The 19,443-nt window shown below is 39.6% G+C and overlaps 1 protein-coding gene across 7 annotated transcripts in view; it reads left to right on the top strand.

Moving 5' to 3' along the window:
- The first annotated feature begins 376 nt into the window (after positions 1–376).
- The window catches only part of RXFP1 (relaxin family peptide receptor 1), a 116,723-nt gene continuing 97,656 nt past the window's right edge, over positions 377–19,443 (top strand). For 6 of the 7 annotated variants that reach the window (XM_040471543.1, XM_040471540.1, XM_040471541.1 and 3 more), the window contains exon 1: positions 377–647. In XM_040471543.1, the coding sequence (XP_040327477.1) occupies positions 599–647 (49 nt within the window). In that variant the 5' untranslated portion in view covers positions 377–598. The remainder of the gene's footprint in view (positions 648–19,443) is intronic. The other variant, XM_040471542.1, reaches the window with a different exon arrangement.

Here is a 19,443-nt window from a genome sequence, read left to right as displayed (position 1 = left end):
TCTGTTCTTTTCCTAGTCCCAAGTCACTGAGGAGAAAAAATAGTTTTCATTTGTAATGTATCTCTAGCTCAGTTTCTTTCTAGTAGTGTGACTTTGATCAGCTCAGACATTTGTCAGTTCACACACACTCTCATTTGTACACTGCGGCAGGACATAGAAACAAGATGTTTAGAGTGAAGAAGAGCTTGTATGTTCTCTGTCTGAAACTTTTGCTCACTGCTCAGCTTTGTGTTCCCTCTTTTGTGTGTGTGTGTGTGTGTGTGTGTGTGTGTGTGTGTGTGCGCGCGCGCGCGTGTGTGCGTGCGCACGCGCGCACGTCTGCTGGGGGGGTGTGTGTGGAGAGGGTGTAAAGAAGGATATTAAGACTTTTTGCAAAGGAGGGTGGGAGGAGAGATTCTGAGAAACAGAAAGGAAGAAAGAAAAGAAAAGGGAATGGAAAGAGAGGGAGAGGAAATGAGAGAAGAAGGAGGGTGAACTGCTTTGTAGCTGCTAAGATTGCAGACAGAAATAGCACACAACCACCGTGAGCTGTGTGCGACTCAGAAACCAAGACCAAATTGTATTCACTTTTATTAATCAGTTGCTCAGAAAGAAGGAAATGACATCTGGTCCTGTCTTCTTCTACATCTTAATTTTGGGTAAATATTGTAAGTATGCTCAGTATTTAATTTTATATACCTTAATAATATTGTATGAACTAATCACAATTACAAATGTTTATTACTTACATTTATGCTTTTGAGATAATTTTTTTTCTGATAAAATTGTAATCTCACTTCAGAATTATTCTTAAGTCATTTCTGGTATTTATATTAGAAACTGGACTATCCTGGCAGACTCAATAGTTGAACAAGATTAACGTGACATGCAAACCTATGCTTCATAAAAACCAATTTGTTTAAGCAATAATTATTTTATAAGTAATTTTATAATGTTTCAAGAGAAGCAGTCCTTAAAGAGATCGTGTTCAAGTAAGATGCCCATTGAAATATTCTGGGAAAGACTTTACGTGTATTCAGCTTTCTGTGTAGTTTTAACACTTTGTGGTCCCGGTCCTTTGTGATTTGATATCACAGGTGTGCCTTCTCACTGAGAAATGCATTCATAAAATCTTTTTTATTCAACAAGATCTCTTGTTATGCCTTGGGAAAAAAAAAAAAAAAAAAAGGAAAAGCACAAAGCAGTGAAAGGCACAGACACACCAGGAGCCCAGATGGGCATTTTTACTTTTGTTACTATGACAATTTTTGCTTTCTCCATGGATGCTGTAGTTTATTTTTCAGGGAAAAAAAAATTTTTAATCAAAGGAGAGGCATTCTGCATTACACCCTCTTTAAATTATATTATGTAAGTAGAAATAAAATGTTTATGTCTCTTAGGTACTAAATTATGAGACAGTCCAAGGAAATCAAGAAAGAAAACTTTCTGGGTGTCTTTAACACCTTATGATGCTGGGAATGACAAACTTTAACACATTTAGAATTCACACGCATGTTTACACTCCTCCATGTCTTCAAAGTTTGCAGAAGGTGGTTTTCACTGAGATATTCTATTGGGAATATCTCCAAGTAAATTTCAATCCTAACTTTCCCAGTTCCGATGGCCTGTACTGCATCAAAGTGATTTTTTTTTTCCTTTCCTCTCTTGGTCTCCGGTATACCTTACTTTTAATGGTCAGAGGGTGGGAGACGGCATTGAAACCGAGGAAACAGTTCAGAATCCTGGAAAAGCATCCTATTTCTTTGCTCTCTCTATCTCTAATCTTGGTAGCTGGTACTCCATTTTTCATTCCAGTTTTGTTGAGAAATACCTTACATACATCTCTGTGTAAGTTTAAGTCCTACAGAACGATGGTTTGACTTATATATATTGTGAAATGATGACACCATAGGTTCAGCTAACATCCATCTTATATAAATACAGTATAAAAGAAAAGAAAGAAGAAAAGAAATATGGGTAAAAATTGTTTCCTTGTGATGAGAACTCTTAGGATTTACTCTTTTAACAATTGTCCTGTACATCATACAGCACCTTCCTCCACCTCCCACCATTATTTCTGGCAACCACAAATTTTATCTCTTTTTCCATGAGTTTTGAGACTTTCCTTTTGTTGTAGAGATTCCAGATATAAGTGAGATCATACAGTATTTGTCTTTCTCTGTCTACCTTATTTCACTTAGCATAATGCGTTCAAGGTCCATCCATGTTTTGCAAATGGTAAAATTTTCTTGTTGTTGTTTTTAATCACTGAATACTACTCCATTGCATATATAGGCCGCAACTTCTTTATTCTCTCATTTACTGATGGACATTTAGCTTGTTTTCGTGTCTTGACTATTGTAAGTAATGCTGCTATGAATACAGGACTATGTATCTTTTTTTGAGTTAGTGTTTTTATTACCTTTGGATATACTCCCAGAAGTGCAATTGCTGGGTCATATGGTAGTTGTATTTTTAACATTTTGAGGGTCCTTCTTTAGTGAGTATACCAATTTCCAGTTCCAATTCCATCAACAGTGTGCAAGGGTTCCCTTTCCTCCACATCCATGCCAGCTTTCTTACCCTTGTCCTTTTAATGATAGCCATTCTAAAAAGTGTGAGCTGATATCTTATTGTGGTTTTGATTTACCTTTTCCTTGTGCGTGACTGGTGATGTTGAGCATCTTTTCATGCACCTGTTGGCCCTGTTGAAATATGTCTTCTTTGGAGAAACATCTATTCAGGTCCTTTGCCCATCTTTTAATTGGGTTATTTTGTTTTTTGCCACTGAATTGCATGGGTTCTTTTTATGTTTTTGGATATTAACCCCAATCACATATATGATTTCAAATATTTTTCTGTATGTTTTCTTTTCACTTTTTTGATGGTTTTCTTTGGTGTGCAGAAGTGTGTTAGTTTGGGGCAGTCCCACTGGTTTATTTTGTATTGTGTTGCTTGTGTCTCAGGTGCCATATCCAAAAAATCACTACCAAAATCCATGTCAAAGAGCTTTGTTCTATGTCTTCTCCCAGAAGTTTCATGGTTTCAGTTCCTACATTTAAGACCCATTACCCATTTTATTAATTAGAGGACCAAAAAACAAATTGCAAACCACCACCAAAAATGGAATGTTTCTCACTGTAATCCAAGTATTTAAGCTACCTGAGTTTTTGACATTTGTAGCCAACAGCCTCATAAATCAATAACATATTTTACCATCTCCTATTCCATTTCAATGAAATGAATAGATTAAATAGGCCAAAAGATACTTCCAATTAGAATTAGACATTCTAATATGAGGAATTCAAGGGTATGTAAAAGGTGTTGAGAGCAGGGGTGCCTGAGTGGCTCAGTCTGTTAAGTGTCCAGCTCTTGATTTAGCTCAGGTCATAATCTCATGTTTCATGACTTTGAGCCCCACTTTGGCCTCTGTATTGACAGTGTGGAGCCTACTTGGGATTCTCTGTCTCTCTTCCTCTCTCTCTCTGCCCCTCCTCTGCACCCTCTCTCTCAAAATAAATAATAAATAAACTTTAAAAAAAAAAAAGGTGATCAGAGCACGTTGAAAAGCAACTTTGGCTAATGTGTTTCCAGCCAATTCAGGTTAGTAAAAAATTTCCATGTTTACATATTCTCTTTTGTTAAAAAAAATTATTTATGAGCAGAAAATAAAAGTAGATGATGATGATGATGATGATGTCAAAACCCTCCAACTTTTTAAAAATGTTTATTTATTTTTGAGAGACAGAACGTGAGTAGGGGAGGGGCAGAGAGAGAGAGAGAGACACACACACACACACACACACACACACACACTCACACACACACACAGAATCTGAAGCAGGCTCCAGGCTCTGAGCTGTCGGCACAGAGCTCAACATGGGGCTTGAACTCACAAGCCATGAGATCAAGACCTGAGTCGAAGTCAGACACTTAACTGACTGAGCCACCCAGGCACCCCCCTCCAACTTTTTAAATTTAAGTTTATTTTGTGATTTAAAAAATTAAGTTTAATTTGTGATTTAAAAACAAATTTTGACAATGTGCTGTGAATACTTAAGGGCTCCAATTTCTCATCCCTCCATGCCTTCAGCAAGGGATGAGGATATAAACATCTGATGCAGTTTGGCAAACAACATTCCTCACTATAGGGTGTCAACGGAATGGGGAGGGTGAACGGGCATTTGGCAGGGACCTCTAAAATAGCACCCCACACCCATGATTGACCTTCTAGTTTATCTCATCATCCAGCTCCACTAAGAGAGGGTTTCCTATGCACTTAGCAAAAGAAGTCAACAACTACATAAGGACAAAATCTTAAATCTCTGTAACTTCCCTGTGGTGGTTGTTGTTTGTTTGTTTGTTTGTTTGTTTCTTTGTTTTTTTAATCTACTCTTCCAGTGGCCTGGAAAAGACAATGTGCTATCATGGAAGGCTGCTGGTCTAAGGTGCTTAGCAGCACTTTATGTATCCGCTCTAAGATTTCTAGCAATGACTGACCTTCCCTGAGCCTTAGTTTGTAAAATGGCAATAAAATCATTGACCCTTAGTTTATAAAATGGCAATAAAATATTTTACCCTAACCACATCCCAAGCCCTTATGTTTGCTTCTTTTTTACATAAATTACCTCCTTGAATTTTACAACAACTCTATTATGTAGATGTAATGAAATACGTGAGGAAGGCAAGTCCCAAGGACATTCAGTACCTTGTCACAAGACTCAAGCTAATAAATAGCAGGATTTGAATGTTTTTCAAGTCTATACTCTTTCCCCTAGACCATGAACATTCTGAGAGATAATGTGTATAAAGACCTAAGCAATTATTAGTCACCTTGTTAACCAAAAATACTTTTTGAATGCCAATGACCTTAATAAGCAATAAGACTAAGGGGTGACTAAAGCATGATCCCTGCTCTGAAGGGGTAGAGTGGGAAGACAGAAAGTTAATCTAGGATTCCCAAACAGTGAGACAGGCAAAAACCTAGGTGCACACAGACAGGGGCAACATTGAGATATAGAAAAGGTTTTCTTTGACCCTTGAGAATTTCTAATTCTTTAAAAATTCCTCTGTCTTGGGGCGCCTGGGTGGCTCAGTTGGTTAAGCGTCTCACTTCGGCTCAGGTTGTGATCTCCCAGTCCGTGAGTTCGAGCCCCGCGTCAGGCTCTGTACTGATAACTCAGAGCCTGGAGCTGTTTCAGATTCTGTGTCTCCCTCTTTCTCTCTCCTCCCCCATGCATGCTCTGTCTCTCTCTTCTCAAAAATAAATAAACGTTAAAAAAATAATAATAATAAATAATAAAAATTCCTCTGTGTATAGTCTAGTTAGTTGTATTATGCCAGTGTTGATTTATTAGTTCGATAATGTACTCTGATTATACAAGATTTTACCATTGGGGAAACTGGGTGAAGGGTATATAGGACTTCTCTGTGCTATTTTTGCAACTTCTTTTGAGTCCATAATATTTTGAAATTAAAAGTTAAAAAACAATCCCCAGGAAGAATTGTATCTTAAGTCCTTATCAGCAAATGCTTTACTTATTACTTAACCAGTATCATTAAACAAAAACAATCATTTCACTCAATACTTTGGATAGACGGAGAACAAGTGAGGAAATAGGAAATAGAAGAGGCCCAAACATAAACTTGATCCACTGAAGTATTTTGCCAAGAGCTGGCATAGCTGGGAACGTCCTCATTTTTTTTTTTTTTTAACTTTTTTAAATGTTTATTTTTGAGAGGGAGAGAGAGACAAAGTGTGATGCAGAGAGACAGAGGGAGACACAGAATCTGAAGCAGGCTCTAGGCTCCAAGCTGTCAGCACAGAGCCCGACATGGGGCTCGAACTCACAGACCGTGAGATCATGACCTGAGCCAAAGTCGGACACTCAACCGACTAAGCCACTTAGATGCACCACGTCCTCACTTTTCAATTCCGAATGGATACTTACAAGACCATCTGAGCTTTGCCTTAAGTCCTACGACAGGCGTACCTTCTAATATTTTTTTCTCAAACCATTCAGAAGAAGAAAGGAAAGGGTTTTCCCAGAACCGACCATTAGTATATAAAAAAAAAAAAGAGAGAGGGGCGCCTGGGTGGCGCAGTTGGGTAAGCGTCTGACTTGAGCCAGGTCACGATCTCGCGGTCCGTGAGTTCGAGCCCCGCGTCGGGCTCTGGGCTGATGGCTCAGAGCCTGGAGCCTGTTTCCGATTCTGTGTCTCTCTGCCCCTCCCCCGTTCATGCTCTGTCTCTCTCTGTCCCAAAAATAAATAAAAAACGTTGAAAAAAAAAAAGAAAAGAATACTGGCATATTTACCCATATCCAAAAGATGAGAGAATAAACTTTCCAATGTGCACACTACAGAAGTATCTATTATGCCGCCCTATGTTTTTGAAGGTTACTAATAATTTTTTATTGTTCTTGCTGTGAGTGTGGAATAATATTTTTAAGTTTCGAATAGGAAGAAAATTAATAGATCTGTGCAAATACATCATCATAATCTGCATCAAGGAAAGACATGATTATATTTGTGAACTAAATATTTGTGAACAAAACTAAATAGTTTTGCAAGCATAATTTCGCACATTAGGACAAACTTGTTTGCAAAGTGAAATGCTTGGAATTGGGTATTCTAGTTAGGTGTGTTTTTTTGTTCTTTGTTTTGTCTGAAAAACTATAAGCATTCATACCATTTGATTTCAAGGACTATGATTGTGGTTATAGATGTGGTTGTTTTTATATTTACCACTTATTGAGAATTTCCCATGAACCACGAACTATGTACTAAGTGCTTTATAAATATTATCTGATTTTACCCCTATAAAAACACAAAGAGATATTGTCATTTAGCAAAAGAAGAAACAGAAAATGAGAAATATTAAGTAGTATGCCTGGCACCATTCCCTAGTAATTGTTGCAAAAGAGATTTGATTCCAAGCCTGTCTCCCTGAAAAGCCTATGCTAGCAAAACATGATTGAGTTCTAATATTTTCTAATACCATAATATCTGAGAATTAAAGGGGATTTTAACAGATCCTCTAATCTAGCCCATTGGCCTACAGGCAAATCAGATATTTCTCCATTTCAGAGATTAAGCAAAAAAGAACTATTGACCATCCCAGAGTCATAAAACTAGTAAATCCAAACAACACCAGGTTGCACATCCCCAGGTGAGGCCCTCCCCATCCCAGGGAAGTTGAAGAAATCCATGCCCATTGTTTATGGCTCTCCTCCTATGAGCTGGTGCCATCTGCTCTACGTATATCTCTCAGTGTCCCCCAACTGAGGAATTAGGATACACAAGTAAATAATTTGAATGAATAGAAAATTAGACTCCACTTGTATTGATCTTAGGATTTTTCTTAGAAAGCACTTTTGTTTGTACCTCATGACATGGAACTATACACATTAGAAGTACCAATAAATATTTACTCCATTCCAATGTCAGTTTACCTCTCCCTCCTCCTGGATATATTCTCCCCTCAATATCCCCACAACCCCAGTAGCTCTACTTCTTGTACATAGTCATCCAATACTCTCTCATCCTTTTTGCACCTTCACCCATCACCCTGATCAGAACAACCAAAAGCTTTGTCCTTCTTTGAAGATAAGCAGGGGCTGGCACGTCACGTATATTTCAAATTTAGGTTTTGTTCTCTGTTAGAGCAAAGCTAGAAGTCAAGTTAAAAAAAAAAAAAACATAGTATAAAGTGAGGTCTCCTGTTACTTGTGTTAGAAACTGATACTTTCCTGGGGCGCCTGGGTGGCGCAGTCGGTTAAGCGTCCGACTTCAGCCAGGTCACGATCTCGCGGTCCGTGAGTTCGAGCCCCGTGTCGGGCTCTGGGCTGATGGCTCAGAGCCTGGAGCCTGTTTCCATTTCTGTGTCTCCCTCTCTCTCTCTGCCCCTCGCCCGTTCATGTTCTGTCTCTCTCTGTCCCAAAAATAAATAAACGTTGAAAAAAAAAATTAAAAAAAAAAAAAAGAAACTGATACTTTCCTGCTAAATAGTTGTAGTTTATAGTAATTTGTTTGATTTTTTTTTCTTTTTTTTTTGCTAAGTAGATTCATTTTATAATTATTTCAATATTACCTCAATTTACTAGGGTCACCTTATTTCTTAAATCCCCCATAATAATGAATATATCTTTTTTTTTAAATAATCAATACTCTCAAAAAAAAAAAAAAAAGAAAGAAAAAAAAACCTCCAAGGATTATCCTTTGTGAGGAGGACTCTCAGGGCCGTTGCACTGGATGCTCTAGGCCTTGCCTCTGACAACTACACCAGTTCCTCTCTCCACCTCTCTCTCTCCATCATTCCTCCTCAACCTATCACCCCTCCCTGATATTGTCTCCGGAACTCAAGTTCTCCTCCATAGTGAAGAACAACATAGGAGCACCTGGGGGCTCAGTTGGTCATCGAACTCTTTGTTCCTCTCAGGTCATATTCCCAGGGTCGTGGGATCAAGCCCTGCATCAGGCTCTGCTCTGATAGCATAGAGCCTGCTTGGGATTCTCTCCTGTTTCTCTGCCCCTCTCCCACTCATGCAAGAGCTCTCTCTCGCTCTCTCTCTCTCTCTCTCCCCCAAATAAATAAACATTTAACACACACACACACACACACACACACACACACACACACACAGCTCTCTGGCCTGAGCCCCTGTCTCCAAACTCAACTCCAGGTCCACCTTTGGTCAAGGTGCTCTGTTGAACCAAAATGTCATCACATGATTAGCTACAAAAAGGAAGCAGACAATCTGATACAGTCTTTAATAGTAAGATTCACCCTTCTTTTTTTTTTTTTAATTTTTTTTAACGTTTATTTATTATTGAGAGACAGACACAGAGCATGAGCATGGGAGGGGCCAAGAGACAGGGAGACACAGAATCCTAAGCAAGCTCCAGGCTCTGATCTGTCAGCACAGAGCCCAACACGAGGCTCAAACCCACAGACTGAGAGATCATGTCCTGAGGCGAACTTGGACGCTTCACCGACTGAGCCACTCATGCGCCCCAAGATTCACCCTTCTTAAAAGGCAACTAACATTTAACATTTTTTTTGTTTTTATTAGAGGATTGAATATGCACTTGAACTGAAAGGCCATCCAATTATACGAGCTAATTAATTGATTAAAACATCTAATTACACTGCTGTCCCCTAATCATTTCTCTTAATTCTTATCTAATATATTTAAAGAAAAATAGTAAGTTTTTTTCTGTTTCCAGCATCTGAATCTTTTTTTTTTTTTAATTTTTTTTTCAACGTTTATTTATTTTTGGGACAGAGAGAGACAGAGCATGAACGGGGGAGGGGCAGAGAGAGAGGGAGACACAGAATCGGAAACAGGCTCCAGGCTCCGAGCCATCAGCCCAGAGCCCGACGCGGGGCTCGAACTCACGGACCGCGAGATCATGACCTGGCTGAAGTCGGACGCTTAACCGACTGCGCCACCCAGGCGCCCCTCCAGCATCTGAATCTTTAGTGAATTACTATCTAGTTAGACAGTTTCATCTTCTGTCTCTCAAGTACTTTTTTATTTAAGTCTCATAAAATCAGACTTTTGAGTTCAGGGGAAAGTCAAAAACTTGTAGAGTACAACACCCTCATTTTTTACATAGCAAGAAACTGAGGCCATATAGCTGTGTTCCCTTTTGTCATCAGTTGTATTATTCTTTACTTACTCTTAAAAATGGGCCTCCAATTTCATATGTAGGGCAAGAAGGGCAGGAAATGTAGAAGGGTAGAATGTCACCTTAAAGTAGAGAGAACCTACAATGATGTTATTAAAACAAATTTATTATCACCCAAAATCCTAGCCTTAAAGATTAAGAATTTGCCAATACACTAAGCTTAGTATAATCATTATTCACATACCTGCCTAGTAGATAAACATTTTAAATCATTCTCACAGCCAGTGAGAGAATGAGCAGGGAGAGAAGGGTCTGATCACACTTCTCCAAGTCCATGCTTGCAGTCAGGCCCAGAGGAACTTTAACGAAAGGGGCTTTTATAAATCTCCAAGTGATTAAGATCCAGTGGATGTTTTTATTATCTCTATTCCCTCTCCAGTCCATACTCCCATGCTATCCCTCAGACAACTACATTTTCCTTAAAGATACAGCCCTTTCCATCCCACGCTCCTCAGGTACTGAATCTGGCCTTTGGGGGCATTCCATCTAAGGTGGAGGAGTCTTGATAGGCTGTAGGAAACCTGAGGCTGAAGATTGCTATACAGGTGTCAGGTGAAGCCACAGCGGAAGAAACTTTGTCAACTTCTCAGGAGTAATTTGTAAACTACCAGGATCTGCCCAACACTTCTTTTTTTTTTGTTTTGTTTTTAAGTATTTAAATATTTTGAGAGAGAGAGAGAAAAAAAAAAACAGCAGGGGAGGGCCAGAGAGAGAGGGAGAGAGAGAGAATCTACACACTGTCAGCACAAAGCTTGACACGAGGCTGGAACTCACAGCCGTGAGATCGTGACCTGAGCTGAAATCAAGAGTCAGCTACTTAATCTACTGAGCCACGAAAGCGACCCACTTCCTGACACTTCTAGTTTCAGACAGATGCTTTCTTTTCTCCAGGTAACCCTAAATAGCTTGGTTGCCAAATACCTACACACTTGACCTCTCCCATCACCTCTCCCCCAAAAAAGAATACCGTGTCTTCTGTCATTCTGCCTGTGCCGAGGCTGGTGCCCAGAGAAGGGAGATACATTTGAGACCATGTTCATACAGGGTCACCCTAACTTGCTCCTTCCTCCCTCGCCCTGCCTCAGCACACACACACAATTCCCTGAGATGGTAGCCACACGTCTCCCAACTTCAAGGATATGGCAGAGACACGTAGAGAAGCAATGCAACGCATCCTCACTGCTGTGCGAAGCTACCCAAAGGCATTAACGATTCATGATTTGGTAGCAAATACATCCCACACTGGTAATAAGCTGTCTGTTACCATGCCAGGCTGATTTCCTCTTTATCCTGTGGGGGGCAGGCAGGCTTTGCATTGAGATGAAGTGGGTATGCGGACACTGAACACGTCTCCTTGGCCACTTTCCCACCTCCTTCAGGCTTTGATCCTGCTGCGTGCTCAGTTTCTCCTCTTTTTCATCTCCCCCACATTCAGGCTGCTTAGTGCCAAGTGGAATCAGCAGCATTTCCTTCCCTGACTTCCAAGAGGTCCAGATATCGACTTCTAATTCTGATCAACAAGCTCTTCTGCACCCTCGCTACCACCTGATTTCTCCCTTTTCATCCTAACCATTCTCTCCATTCCTCAGACTCACCATACCTCGTGACGAAACACACACAAAGAGAAACTCTCGTCTCTTGGTCGCACATCTTGCAACCAGAATTCTTAGCTCTACCCACCTCTTATCCTTAATATCCCCCCTCATGAGTTAGGACCTTCATGAAGGATAGTTCCCTATTAAACAGGTTTTCGACAGATCACGTATGCACAATCCATTCTGCAGCTACCTGCATTCACGGACATTCTGGCTCATTTTTGAAGCATTTAGTAAGATGGTGCCCCCATCTGATCCTCACGGTATAAGGGAATTATCACCCTACAGGTTCCTGTGTTGTAGCCATTCAAGCAGATAAATCTTACTTCATAGATTCGAAATTGAAATGTTATAGGATAAAACATGCTGATGGACATGAAATGTGCATGCCTGGATCTGAGAGAAATCACGTAAGTTACCACACAAAGCTGTTTTGATAAAGCTTTTGTCCAGGTTCCATGGTGCAGGTATAAATTAAGGGAAAGAACCGATTAAGCTCTCGGGTGCATCAGGCACTAGCTTCTGAGACAGAACACAACTGGCACCAGTACCTCGGTCACTCGCAAAACCTCTGATCCTTGTCTTTCCTTTTCAGCCTCTGCCCTCATCTTCCTGCTCACCCCCAGCCTTTGGATATTTTAATAGGCTTTTCCCAGCGCAGGCTAGAAATGTTTGACTCATTTTCAATGGTCCAGAAGATTTGCTCTCCTGGTTGTGGCTGATTTATTGGACACCGCAAAACTGCTTCATGGTTTATAAATGTTTCTACTTTCTCACACGTTTCCAGCTTGGACAAGAAGACGTCATCGGTCATGCTTTCTGTTCGATTCTCCTAACCTCCACTTAACCTCCTTCTTTGTGGTAAAATCAGGAGAGCTGGCTAGTTTAGCTAAGTTAAATTTAGATTTTTGTTTCTTCCCTTCTGCCTGCAGCCCTTACCCCCGATCTTGAGTGCCCACAGCACAACAGTGCAGGCTCCCTGGAAAGAGAGATTGTTTTTATTTGTTGAAACCCCATAACTTTTCTCAGCAACTGAGCATTCACCCCCAGTGTTGACCTGAAATAATGGAGCAAATCATTTGTCCATCAAATCCACTTTAGTGGCAAAAAATCTATACAAATCTTTTTGTCGTGCTCCTGGCTCTTAGGCATCTTTTTCAAAGTTTCTATGCTGGTAATATACAGTGGCTTCAATATTATTCTCATGGTCCATTGTAGTCATTACCTAGGAGGAGCTGCATGAAGAAATTAAACAGACTCATTCCCTTCTCTCTAGGAGTTTACAACCTATGACAGCTTTAATGCCTGTTGTATAAGATGGATACAAATAGACACAGGCTAGAATTATCAACTTAAGATGTGAACAGATAGGTCAAGGCCAAATGGTTTGTCCTGATTAAATCCCCTCCACATTTTGCTTATGGTACAGCTATAATGAATACCTGAACAGATAACTGAGGAGTGAATGTGGTAGTGATCAAGAAGAATGGAACCTGACAAGGCAGTGTGTTGTGGAGGAATGAAAGCAAGAATGATGCCACATCATATGGAATAAATATAAGTAGTGTTTGCAGATGGACAGTAAGTTTTAAGACATTAAAGAATTCAGTGAAATCACCCAGCAGTCTGTGACGTAGAGGCAGGATAAGGAACTAACGGAGGCATTCATGTGTTGGTGGTGGTGTTAGTACCAGCGTAAACTATATTATATGTGATCCAATCCCAGAATGGGTTCACATTTAATGACACTCATACAGAACAAGGGCGTTCCCTTTATTCATGCCTCCGAATAATTTAGACTCCTCCATTGTACGCGATCTACACAAATCCTACTGAAGTCCCATGGCCTCTCTTCTCTATTACTCTTCAATCTCCAAGAACTTTTTGACTCCTCTCCCCAGATTTCTTTCTTGGATGCAAGACTGCATGGCCTCCCTTCAGCCTCCTGCCCCCCCATCACTCAACCCTCATTCCTAACACACTCCTGACACAGCACACTCCTCTGCCGCACGGTCTCCTTGGGCACAAAATGTGTTTTCTAGTCTACTTTTTTCAGGAAAATTCACCTCTCGTGTTTTTTTTCCTTCAGAAAACACAGGGTAGGGGAGAAGTTCAGAGAAGAAGGTTAAAAGGCAATGCCAACATTCTGGTCATAAAATTTAAGGGTGCAGGGAAAGGTTGTAAACTATTACACACACACACACACACACACACACACACACACAGAATAATAGCTTTGTCCGATCATTAATATTAAGTATATCAAAACCAGACATAGTATATAATACACAAATTTTCATTTTTAGGCCACAAATCTCATATGCATAAAAGTGAAATTTTGTTTCTGTGACTAAACTCAGAACTCGTGACTCCTACATAAAATGATAAACATTTAAATTTGCTAATTCAAAGTAGCTTGGTTTAAAAATCAGGAACCTGGGGCGCCTGGGTGGCACAGGCGGTTAAGCGTCCGACTTCAGCCAGGTCACGATCTCACGGTCCGTGAGTTGGAGCCCCGCGTCAGGCTCTGGGCTGATGGCTCAGAGCCTGGAGCCTGTTTCCGATTCTGTGTCTCCCTCTCTCTTTGGCCCTCCCCCGTTCATGCTCTGTCTCTCTCTGTCCCAAAAATAAATAAACGTTGAAAAAATAAAAATAAAAAATAAAAAAATAAAAATCAGGAACTTTAGGGGCACCTAGGTGGCTCAGTCACTTAAGCAAGCGTCCAACTTTGGCTCAGGTCATGATTTCATGGTTCGTGAGTTCAAGCCCTGCCTTGGGCTCTGTGCTGACAGTGTAAAGCCTGCTTGGTATTCTCTCTCCCTACCTCCCTCTCTGACCCTCCCCCACTCACCTTCTGTCTGTCTCTCTGTCCCTCTCTCTCAAAATTAAATAAACATTAAAATAAAATTTTTTTTAAGATACAATCTTAATCACCTAAGAATTCTTATCCACTCCACCCATTTTCCCCTTCTGCCCAATAGCATCTAGACTCAGAGGCAGCTCCTGAAACATGAAAGTGGAGGACAGGTGGAGAAATGAACATCTACAGTAACTTCGTCAGTCCTGTGTGGGGTTTAGCTCCTCTGTTGGATTTTGGCATCAGCACTCACCAAAGCACTCAAACACTTTCATGTTCTCCAGCTACCAGATAATCCACATGCTTCTCACCCAGCAACAATGCCCACCTACATTGTCTGCTCATAGCCAGCCTTCTCAGAACCGCATAAGAAATCCTCAAATGTCCTTCATCTGCCAGAAACCCTGGGACGATTTGAGGTTGACTCAGACCCTGTTCTGACTTACCTCTGTGCCACAGCTCCCCCGGCCCCTCACATCACTCAGGGCACATGGCTTCTGCTAGAGACTTGCCCTTTCCTTGGACTGCATATTTGGATTTGGGACAAGAATCACCTCTGTTTGGGCAATCCCCCAAGCTCCCTCAGTGATTTTCGCCTTCCCCCTTCCCCAACGGAGTTTTGGATTCCAAGTTGACAGGGTGCTTCATCCTCCCATTTGGTTCCCCCCAAGTTCAAAAAAAACTGCTTTAAGGACATCATACATGCTTACTCACCTCTATAGGTTGGGGAAAACCTCAGTGCTCTGAGTCCTTCAGTATTTATTTATTTTCACTTTCAAGAAAATTCTAAAGAAAAATCAGAATATTCACAACTTAAATAATGGTGGGTAGGGTTATTCACTTTATCAAAGGAATATCTTCATTCGGTGGTTTTGTTGTTTTTTAAGTCACATGAAAATGTGCCCATCCTATTTGGATCCTAATTCAAATATCATGACACAAATCTTATATTCTTTCTGGTACCTTCTCCTTCCACTCTTTCATTCTGTTGCCCAAACTGGTTTCTCTTATTTCACTTACACCTATCTTTTCTGTAAGTTTTATTTTTAATCTCTCTTCCCTACATTTTACTGTATGCTTTCTTTTCCTGTTCTAACAACACAATATTATAATATTGTACATTATTATAGATGAAAACACCAAAACATAAAAGTTTTATTCAGATTGTGAAAAATCGCAAATCATTGTGTCTATCTATTATCTTTCTTCCAGAATATGTGAGGGGCACCTGGGTGGCTCAGTCCATTAAGCATCAGACTCTTGGTTTTGGTTCAGATCATGATGGGTTTGGTTCATGGGATCGAGCCCTCTCTCTATCCCTCCCCTTCTCTCTCTCTCTCTCTCTCTCTCTCTCTCTCTCTGTCTCAAAATAAATAAATAAACTTAAAAAAATTAGAATCTGTAAAACAATAGAGTTTCTGATAAATATTAGGAAGGAACAAAGAGTGGTCTGACATGATGCTCTCCTCCACCAGAAGCTGTGCTATCACACATCCTCCAGTCAGTCTCCAGGAATCTACACTACTTGTAAATTTATTCCAGGGTAATTGTTGCAAAAGTTTAATATATATTGTGCTGTCTTAGATACACAAAATGTACTAGGCCAAAGCTACCATATTCTGATTATTAACGTGAATTATTTATATTGCTGAAGTTGTAATTAGAGTCAGTTACATTATTGAAGTTCTGGTTGAAGATAAACACGTCAGGGTGTTGTCTAATTAAATCCTCACATGAACCTTGAAGGGTAATGTATTCTCCTCTCTCTACATGAGGGACTGCCTCAGATTTAGAAACTTGCTAAGATTACCAGCTCGTAAGTGCTTAATTTAGAACTTGAACTCGGGTTTATCTGGCACCCAAGTCTGAGTTCTTTCCACTCATCATACAAGCACCAAAGTCATGATACTTAATTATGGTATATTATCTCTCATTTTATAGGACAAATATTTTTATTCCCATTTACAGATAAGCAAACTGATCAAGCAATCTGAACTCAATTCAGATCTACACTTACTGTTTCGTGGGGAAAAAAAGAGAAAGCACTGGCAGGAACAGGTAGAGTGTGGGCAGGAAATGGCATGGCAGGTTTAGGAAATGATGGGAAGTTTGGGTGGCTTAAGAAACAGAGCTAAAGCAAGTGCTTGGAGTTAGAGAAGCTAGAAGATCTTTGGAACCAGATTATGTAGTCTTTGTAAACCACTCTCAACAATGGACTTCATCATATATGCACAGAATGATATAAAGAGATTTATCTTTTAGGAAGTTATCCCAGCAGCTTACCAAAAGTGGTTTCTAGATCACTGAGCCGTTGAAAACAACCCTTAAAGGAAGTGTCCACTGCACTCGAGTCACTAGAGAAGACTGTGGCCAAGTCAAGTTAGCTGCTGGGTTTTACATTGTTTTCATAGGACCTTGATACATTTTTAATGTATTTCTCCCTGTCTAGTACCTATAAAATACACAAAATATGTGTGGAATACAAGACGAACTTTTTGTCTACTACACTGAATATGATAATATTGGCCTTTTGTGACATTGCGCTCCACAAAAATCCAACTATTATCTCTACTTCTAGTTCCCAAAACTCTTTTGATCCACTCTGTGCCTGTATTTACATGTTTCTTGTTTTTCATGTGTTATTTTCTCACTGTTTTCTTTAACTGCATAAAGTTTGGGATCCAATTTGAAAATAAGTCAGAAGACAAAACATAATAGAAAACATTGTTAACAAAAGTACACACGATAATGGACAATAGGTGGCCACAGTGTTTATTTGAATCAAATGGAAGGTACTATCTAGAAGTACAATCTCTACTCTTTAATCAATGAGTAACTTGGCAGCACAAAGCTGTTACTAAGAAAGTATCAGTAAACAAACTTCAGGGATTTTACTCAGCAACTCACAATACTCAGTGACCTCACCATAGTGGAAAAACAGTATTTATATAAATAACCTAAAATATTGTGTTCATAGGGCCAAGGCATAATATCTGTAAGATATAATTTTACCCTTTGCTTTAATATGTTCATGTTTTAATCGATAACACTACTTGTGATAAGTTTTAGGCCCAAGTGTACATTCATTACTTTATTTCTTAAAGTTTCCTTGATGAAGGGCACAGTAAGAATGGGGTGAAATGGTGCTGAAAGTTTATGGCACAAATACTGACCATGCATCAGAGAGGCCCTTGACCCTCAGCATACTTCTAATCTCCCTAAAAATTGCACATTCATGGTCATGCTATCTAGAAAAGTAGCTTGTCCAGAACATCTTCAAAATAATAGCATATTATAGTATTCCTGCAAGTTACTATTAACTCAGGCATTAAACTAAAGGAGCTACATGAGTGAGTTGGCCAGTTAGCTTAGTTGGTTAGATCATGGTGCTAAAAAGAGACACATGACTGAAAATGGGCTCTTTGGGGAAATATTGTAAACATTATGTAAAAACCATTGCTAATGGCTTCTAATATGATTAGAAATGTTACAACTACTAGTCATAGAAAACTAAAAAGTAGTTTCAATACATTTACCAAAAAAAACAAGACATTTGCTTTCAGCTGAACAAATCCTTCCACTGGATAAATACTTTCTGGTGTAAATTAAATGCATATTTGGAAAATATATTAACTCTTAAAAATAACACAGAGGGCACCTGGGTGGCTCAGTAGGTTGCATGCCCGACTCTTGACTTTGGCTCAGGTCATGACTTCATGGTCATGAGATAGAGCACCACATTGGGCTCCATACTGAGTGTGGAGCCTGCTTGGGATTTTCTCTCTCCCTCACTCTCTCTCTCTCTGCCTCTCCCCCACTCATGCACATGTGCTCTCTCACTCTCTTTCAAAATAAATATATAAACATTTTTAAAAAATAACAGACTCAAAAAATCACATACATTCCAGAGTTGCAATATTGATGTACTATTTAGGGTTTACAGTGGTGAGCGAAGAATTCCACATGTATAGAATGCACAAAGTTCTGTTTATGGTTTTCCTTAAAAAAGTAAATTCCATGCCAGTTTGTCAATTCATGAAAACCTAGCTAATATAGGAAAATTGATTTTTGTTCACTTGATTATAGTGATTATATTATTTGTTCACTTACAGATATATATTCTAGATTCTAAATCTAAAATCCAACCTGTCTTTAGGATTTTTACTATCATGGGATGACAGAATACAGCTGGAGTAAACATGGTGTTATTCCACCACTAGCTATACTGAAGAGCTAGTCCTAATTTTAAATATTTCTCTTTGCATCTCTTTCTTCCCTTAATTTTCTCTTCCTTTCCTCCCCTTGCCCCAAAAATACAACTAAGTTTCCTTTATCTAGTTGTTTCATAGACAAAAATCTGTGGTCCCTAGAGTTGCTATAGGTCTGGTAAAGGGCCTCATGTCCTTTGAGGAAACAAAGACTTCGTGGCTAACTACACTAACATCAGGCCCAGGATATGTTTGGAGAATATTTATAGAAATTGGACCCTAACTAGCTCAAGTCAGAGTCTGGAAGAAAAGCCCAGGCCACAGCCTTTAAAGAGATCTTCAAGGCACCACCATTTTAAAATACTATTCCAAATGTTTCAAATTCATAGGCAATTATTCATTCTTCCTTTCCTTTGACTAATATTTTTTTGAGTTCTTGCAATGTGTCTAGCACTGATACAGGCATCAGAAATTAATGGTGGACAAAACAAGAAAGATCCCTTGCCTATGAGAATTTATATTCTGGGAGCAATATTCAAATAACAAAAAAATAAACTAATAAATAAAATGTCCCTGATAGAAATAAGTGTTGTGAAGAAGAAGGTCGGGGAGGGAACCAATAGTGTAATAGGAGAGTAACCAGCTAGGAATGTGGAGGGACTTGAGATAGGTGACCCCAGTTTTTGTAAGGCAGGGATATTTATGCTGAGACCTGAATAATGAGGAATAATCAGCCATGACCCGGGGGAAGAACAGTCCAGGCATCCAGGTTGTTGGAACAGCTAACTCAAAGACCCTAAAGTAAGAACAAACAGCCCATCTAGAGGACAGTCAATATGGATGAAATTAAGTGAAGCAGGAAAAGTGGAAAGAAACCAAATCAGTGAGTAGGAAAGGTTCACTCAAGTAAGGTCAGAAGGGGAGGATAGAAAGTTTGGATTTTTATCCTAAGAACAATGGGGTGACATTATAAGTTTTGAAAGAGGATATTTTTGTGATGTGATTTATTTTCGAAAGATCCCTCTGGCTGCTATATGGAGAACAGGTTGAAAAGAGAAGCAGGAAGTCCAAGTGACAGACAACTACAGCTAAGAAAAGACAGTGGCTGACC

The sequence above is a fragment of the Herpailurus yagouaroundi genome, unplaced genomic scaffold (genome assembly GCF_014898765.1).
Source record: "Herpailurus yagouaroundi ecotype Mexico unplaced genomic scaffold, PumYag 28, whole genome shotgun sequence".
In the NCBI taxonomy this organism is placed as follows: Eukaryota; Metazoa; Chordata; class Mammalia; order Carnivora; family Felidae; genus Herpailurus; species Herpailurus yagouaroundi.
The sequence above is the reverse complement of the archived record's forward strand: the minus strand, read 5'-3'. Positions and strand labels throughout refer to the sequence as shown.